Source organism: Cynara cardunculus (genome assembly GCF_001531365.2).
Source record: "Cynara cardunculus var. scolymus isolate 2C chromosome LG 12, CcrdV1, whole genome shotgun sequence".
Lineage (NCBI taxonomy): Eukaryota > Viridiplantae > Streptophyta > Magnoliopsida > Asterales > Asteraceae > Cynara > Cynara cardunculus.
This window is the reverse complement of record NC_037539.1, coordinates 8,977,995-8,985,125: the sequence shown is the minus strand read 5'-3', so window position 1 is coordinate 8,985,125 and position 7,131 is coordinate 8,977,995. Positions and strand designations below refer to the sequence as shown.

Genomic DNA, 7,131 nt, shown 5'->3' with positions numbered 1-7,131 from the left:
AACATCTTACTCAAGATTGCTTTCTAGATCATATTCATATTGAAAGAATTGCTAATTACCATATTACATTTACTTAATAAAATTTGATCATTTAATTTAACGACTAGGATTGCTTCTCTATTTCTCATATATTTAATGCTTCTTATTTGAACCTCTCCCTATACACAAACACAAGGTCAAGTTTAGGAGAAAACCGCAAAAAAATTAAAAAAATTGAGTAACAATCTCGTAACCATTCATTTGAACGATATGCACATCTGCATAAAAACAGAGAAACAACTTTAATTGCTTGTATACACATATGCATACCATCAAAACAATTAGTTACCGATGTGTTTCTAGTTTTTCAACTTTTTGGTGGTTTTCACCTAAACCTCCCTCCCTCTCTCTCTCTCTCTTTATATATATATATATATATATATATGTATATATATATATGTATATATATATATATATATGTATATAGGGGCCTATTCAAGGGAGAACTGAGTTGTTTGTGGTAACTGTGAAAACCAATCTCAATCAATCATTTTAACATATTAATTATACAATTAAAATCAAATTAAAAGGGTATGTTAGTCAATTCCTAATTTAAATTAAATTTTAATTTTTTAAATGCAACCGTTTCAAATAAAATAAATTAATATTGATTTACATTYYTAAAATAAAATATTAATATCATTTAGTGAAATAATTTCAAAAAAAATAAATTCATTTGTGTAAACATGTTCATTATTCTGATGAATCACATGAAATCACACATATTTGTTGAAGATTGTATCCATAATATTTAAGAATGTTATCAYAAWRTATCACACCAATTTGTACTAATGTTGTTAATACATCTGCAGATTTTATGTAGCAGAGATGCTGTTACCACAATGTAGCACAAATTGATTATCACAATGTCCAGTCAAATATTATTACAAAGGCTAAATGTTATCACAATGTATCACACCATTTTCCAACAGATTATGATCAACACTAAATGTACCACAATGTAGCACAAATTGAGATTACTCTAGGGCTTAAGGCAATCGTCTCCGTCTCAAATACARGAAAATATCTTCACTATATTTGGATTCCAATTGAAACAAGAATATTAACATACAAAATGACCATCTTGCCCTTGTTCATATAATGTCATTAAATGACAGTAATTTATTTATAGAAATACATTAATTAAGATTATTTTTAATCTTACCCATTGATTATTATAATATGTGGTTGAGATTGGTTCTCACAGTTACCACAAACAATTCAGATCTCATTTGATTAAGCCCCTATATATATATATTTATTAATGTAAGGGTGAGTTCAAATAAAAACTCAATTTTCATTGTTAACATAAGAACAAATCTTAGTCATTGATCAAAATATAGAAAATTAATAAATGGTTAGAACATAAAAAAGTTAATTAAGAAGTGATTAGAGACAAAAATGGAAGTAAGAATTTTCGCCTAACATGTTTGACCTTTTATTTTCCCTTTTATTAAAAAACCTTTACTCCCTTAATTTCAAAACTAAATTATCTTAAAAATAATTAATATTTTAATCAAACAAATTACATTGAATAATCGAACATTTCATTCTCTTCGATTTGACGTCCATCTCGATATAGTGTCTTTTTATATTTTTAACGTTTTTTACGTCAAATAGCATATCTGCATAATATTCATTATGAATATTTATGTACGTTCATATGTTTACAACAATTTTTAATATTTATACATCAGTATGCTATTCATTATGAATATATAACTTACTATAACATTAATCATGAATACTTATGTATTCAACAAATATTCAGTATTCATACATCACTATGACATTCATCATCAATATACATATTCATTATAACATTTATCATGAATATACATTTTCTTTATAACATTCATCATGAATATATATATGTATATGTGTGTGTATTCATGTGTATACAATAACTCTTTAGTATGCTTGCATCAATATGATACATACTATTCATGAATATTTATATATGTTCATGTGTATATAACATTTTTTTAAATTTATATATCAGTATGATATTCGTCATTAATATAAATTTTCACTGTACATTCATCATGAATATACATATTATTTATCATGAATATTTATGTATAATCATGTGTATACAATAACTCTTTAGTATTTATATTAGTATGCTACTGATCATAAATATTAATTTTTATTTTAATATCCATCATGCATACACATATTATTCATCATGAATATATCACAATTTCAACTCTACATACATTAGTTTTTCTTTATTGGATTCTAGATTGATCTGGATGAGTTACTGATTCGTCTCCATAGATTTTCCGATCCATCTCGACAAAAGTCAAAATTGGTAGGTTATGGTTTTATACAAACAAACACACACCACGTCAATGAATGAGTTCTTGATTAGTCTTGAGTGGTGTCTATCGGTCCCAATGAGTTGTCGATTGATCTCGATGTGTTCTTGATTGGTGTCGATGGGTTCCCAATCCTTCTCGATAAAAAAATGAAAGTGATAGTCTATGATTTTAAAATCAATTGATAGGCTCTCGATGGAAAATGAAGGTGGTAGATTATGGTTTAACACATATAAAGACATACTAAATCAATGAACAGTTTCTCGACCATTTCAATTAGTTTCGATGGATTCTCGCTCGATCTCGATAAGTCCTCTCGCTCGGTCTTGATGGGTGTTCGGTTACGGTGATGAAGAAAATGGTACCTTACGATATTGAAGAAGTATTGAAGAAGATGATGTCGAGTTACGAACTTAAGGTGTCGAACTTTTGTACTCACTTGAACGTACATAAATATTCATAATGAATATAACACATGTATACGATTACATGTAAAAAAACGGTTAAAATGAAAAAAAAAAAAAAAAGTATATCGAGATAGATGTCATATCGAAAAGCATGAAATTCTCATTTTTTTGATATAATTTGTTTGATTAAAGTATTAGTGATTTTTAAGATAATTTATTTTAAACTTTAAGGAGGTAAAAAATTTTAATTAAAAAAGAAAATAATAAGTCAAAAAGGGTAGGCATGGATTGAAATTAAATGTCTTTTTGACCCCTAACCACCTTAATTAATAACTTTAATTAAAAACTATATTTAATGTAAGTTGTTGGATCAAATAAAATGCATGGCCGAGATCAATCCTCACGTTTACAATGAAAATTGAGTTTGCATTTGAACTTCCCCCCTCCTCAGTGTGTGTGTGTGTGTGTATATATATATATACATATGTCGATTCCTTGGCTCTCTTACATCTTATTTTAGCCTATTTGGCGATTATAATATTTTAGCAATTTAGCTCAATGCCATAATGCCCCAGTCCCTTCCCTCTTCTACCAGATTTGCCGATTCGTTGATTTTAGATTATGATTGCAAATCTGAAATCCCTTATCCTTAGGTCTCTAATTTATCTCTCGTAATCGGCTAGTTCCATTCATCTTTACTTCCAAATGGCTAATAAACAAAGCACAACCATGTTTAGTAATCTTTCTCTTGTTTTTTTGTTTCTCTCTTTCTTGTTTGACGAGCGTCTTCACCTAGAATTTTGTTGACTTAGTTCATCATGATATTGATCGTAATTGTTCAGAGTATCATAGCCTTTTGATACCACGTAGAAAAGTTACGAGTTGAGGGAGAATTTGACCCTAGAATCGAGTTAGGCTTTCTTAAAAATTTAGAGGTAAACAACATTTGGTGAATTCCTATATTCTAATATTTCAATTTAACGACCTATTGGAAAAAGTTCATATATATTATTTTGGTAATGTAACGAGACGTAGAAAAAATTGGGACAACCCTGACACATGACGTTGTTAGCACCCTCGGTTCACGATGAAAATTGAGCTCCCAACAGAACCCTCCCCTGTATAAAGGTACTTAATATGAAAGTTCATTATTTACGTATCTTTGATAGGATATAATGATACCATAATATATCATCATCATTAGATATTGGGAAAATAATTTTATAATACCCCATCAGGGGCGAATCTAGCCTTTAAGGACTGGGAGAAAGACCCCTAATCAAAGACAAAAAACGTTTGTTGATTAACTTAAATTTTCTATTTTTACCCTTATCTTATATGGTTTTCTTCCGGTCCCGTATAGCCATATGCTTGCCCCCATCAAGTCTCATCCAACTTGCCGTGGTGTACCCCATCCCATGTATGTTATATATTATGATCCTTACCTGAGCCGGCCCGGCCCAGCCCAGCCCAATAGTAGGGGTAATTCGAGCGTGGTGTCTTTCGCTGACCAGTAGCCAGCGACTTGGTTACCTCAGTCAGGCATTTCTACAAACACTTGATCAACACTCTCGTTGAGATCAATCTCAATGTCAAATCAACTTATCAAACCTCCAACCAACTTCACCAAATTATTCAAAAATCTTTACTACGTAGCCTCGCATTTACGATTGATGACAACGAGCAGACGAGTTCAAGACCGAAGCCAAAAGAAACGAGTACACGCCCTCGAAGTCGCAGTCGAAAAGCACAAAATCGCCTCAAAAATCTTGTTTCTGTTGGAATTATTAAAGCATGAGCCCGAACAAATCATACCCATAAGGTCTCTTGATCAACACAGGCGTCCACTCAACTTGCCAAAACCCCACAAGATATCAGACTTTATTCGGAAATCGCCAAAGTTGTTCGAGTTGTACAAGGACCAAAGGGGTACAACGTGGGTTGGGTTAACGAAAAAAGGTGAAGAATTGATTGAAGAAGAAGAGAGATTAATAGGAGACAATGAAGAAAAAGCTGTTGAGCATGTAACAAGGTTGCTGATGATGTCAGTGGAAAAGATTCTACCCTTGGATAAGATCGCACATTTTAGAAGAGATTTGGGTTTGCCCTATGATTTTAGGAAACAATTGGTGCATAAATATCCAGACATTTTTCAAGTTCTTAAGAATGAAGATGATGTTGAGTTTTTGAAGCTAGTTTCTTGGAATCCATCATGGTCTGTTACTGAATTGGAAAAGAAGGTTTTGGGTATCACGAAAGCTGACGATCATGTTCCCGGCATGCTTTCGCTTCCATTTCCAATGAAATTCCCTCCTGATTACAAGAAAGTGTATAGATATGGTGGGCAGATTGAGAATTTTCAAAAAAGGGAATATCTCTCTCCTTATGCAGATGCTAAGGAGCTCAAAGCTGGATCGGTGGAGTTCGATAAGCGAGCAATAGCAGTAATGCATGAGGTGTTAAGCTTTATGAATGAGAAACAATTGGTTACTGATCATTTAACTCACTTCAGAAGAGAATTTGTGATGCCCCAGAAGCTGATGAGGATATTATTGAAACATTTTGGGATCTTTTATGTTTCTGAAAGAGGGAAAAGATTTCGGGTTTTCTTGACAGAAGCTTATGATGGGTCTGAATTGATTGAGAAATCCCCATTGGTAGTTTGGAAGGAGAAAGTTGTGAATCTTACTGGGTATAGAGGAAGGAAGAAAAAGATTGAAACTTTTGATGATTTGCCTGATTTGGAAGATGATGATTTATTTGAGAGTGAATCCGAGGATGATAACGTTATTCGAATCGATCAATCTTTCAAAGAAGAGGGTACAATGAGTGATCTTGAAGATGAATTGCTTCCACAATGCTCTGAGATGGAGATGGAGATTGGAGAAGTTCAGAAAGCTTATAAAGATAAGTAAACATTTGAAGGTTATAAATCTTGTGTTCTTTTTGCACTTTTAGTTAGTGATTTAACATAATTTTAGCATACTTCTTGTTAAATTAGTTCAACCTCACCTAAGAAATTCTTCATTATGAAGCATAGTTGTTTCATTACTATTCTAGACAAAATTAAGTTGAGGTGGAATATTTGGTTTATTTACAATCAAATCATTGTTTTTGTGAAGAATGCAAGAAAAAAAACATTACTTTTTAGCAAGAACTATAATATTTGAACATAAAAAAATGATACGATCCCCGTTTTTGCTTTTTTTTTTTTTTTTTGCTTTGCAGATAGCCCGAGTAACCGCATTTGAACCTCCATGGCTACAAGGGAATTTTTATTCCTCCTTGGACTTGAACATGGGACCTCTGGGTACTTTTGACCTTTGGAGCTAAGCTCAAACCAATCAGACACCACCCTTGTGGTTTCGTTTTTGCATTTATGTTCTCATAATTTGTCCAAATTTGCAAATCCTGAAGCTGTTATGGTTTCTTGACATTTTTGCAAGAAGGAAGTTTATTTTCAATGAAAAACCTTGTTGGAATCCATTAGAATCCCAAAATACTCCCCAGTTGTTGGGACTGTATTTGGTGTCAAGTATTCTACTTCAGTACCCTCCATGGCTACCTAGTTGATATTGCCTGCAAACACCGTACTTCAAGTCTTCTGGTCCCTGATCAGAGCGAATTACAGTCAACTTGTTTGACCATCGGATCTTCACCGTTGATGATGTTAAATGGAAGCTTGCAAGTTTTGAGTTCTGGACATGGGTTTCGAGAGACTTCAATTGTGCAAATTTTAGAAGGAACGCAGCAGAATTGGTTGAAATTGTTTCTGGGTCCGCTCAAGTCCTGTATGTATGTTCAAGTATGATTGTTACATTTTCGTTAGAATGATTGATTGTTTGTTTGCAACAAAATTGCCAACTTGCAGCGATTCAGAAAGGCAAAATATGTGTAAGAAGGCCTAAGATTGTTATGGATCTCATTCTGTTTCTGTTATATAACTTGGTTAGTGCACAGCCTTAAAATCCTGTAAAAATCTCAAACTTTTTTTTGAAGAAACTCTTGATGTTGAATTACATCTAATCATCATACGTCTTTAATGAGATGTAAGTTGCATATCGAGGTGCTCTTTTTTTGATTTGTAGTGTTGGGGGTAAGTTTCCGCTGAATGAATCAGTCTGCGGGGCCGTTTACCAAACGCTTACCCGGGTAAGCACTTACCAAGTAATATTACCTCACCGGATGAATATGGCATGGACCAAGAATCTTATCCGGTAAAAGTGAGACAAGGACCAAGAGTCTTACCCTGTAAGTGAGGGCGACGACTACCATGGTAAACACTTACCGGGTAAATTGTTGCATACGATGTCGTTTTGATGGACTTAAAATCTTATCCGGTAAGTAAATAATAGTGTTAAATT

General features: G+C 32.7%; 1 protein-coding gene across 1 annotated transcript; it reads left to right on the top strand.

Annotated features, from left to right (window-relative positions):
* Positions 1–4,304: 4,304 nt before the first annotated feature.
* Positions 4,305–5,888, top strand: LOC112523096 (protein WHAT'S THIS FACTOR 1 homolog). The gene has a single exon (XM_025132538.1). It carries the CDS (start codon positions 4,357–4,359, stop codon positions 5,680–5,682), a length of 1,326 nt encoding a protein of 441 aa, XP_024988306.1. The 5' UTR covers positions 4,305–4,356; the 3' UTR covers positions 5,683–5,888.
* Positions 5,889–7,131: the final 1,243 nt, after the last annotated feature.

What these genes read in the sequence shown, in the direction of transcription:
- LOC112523096 (XM_025132538.1), top strand. Translation starts at nt 4,357, where the DNA reads ATGTCAAATCAACTTATCAAACCTCCAACCAACTTCACCAAATTATTC.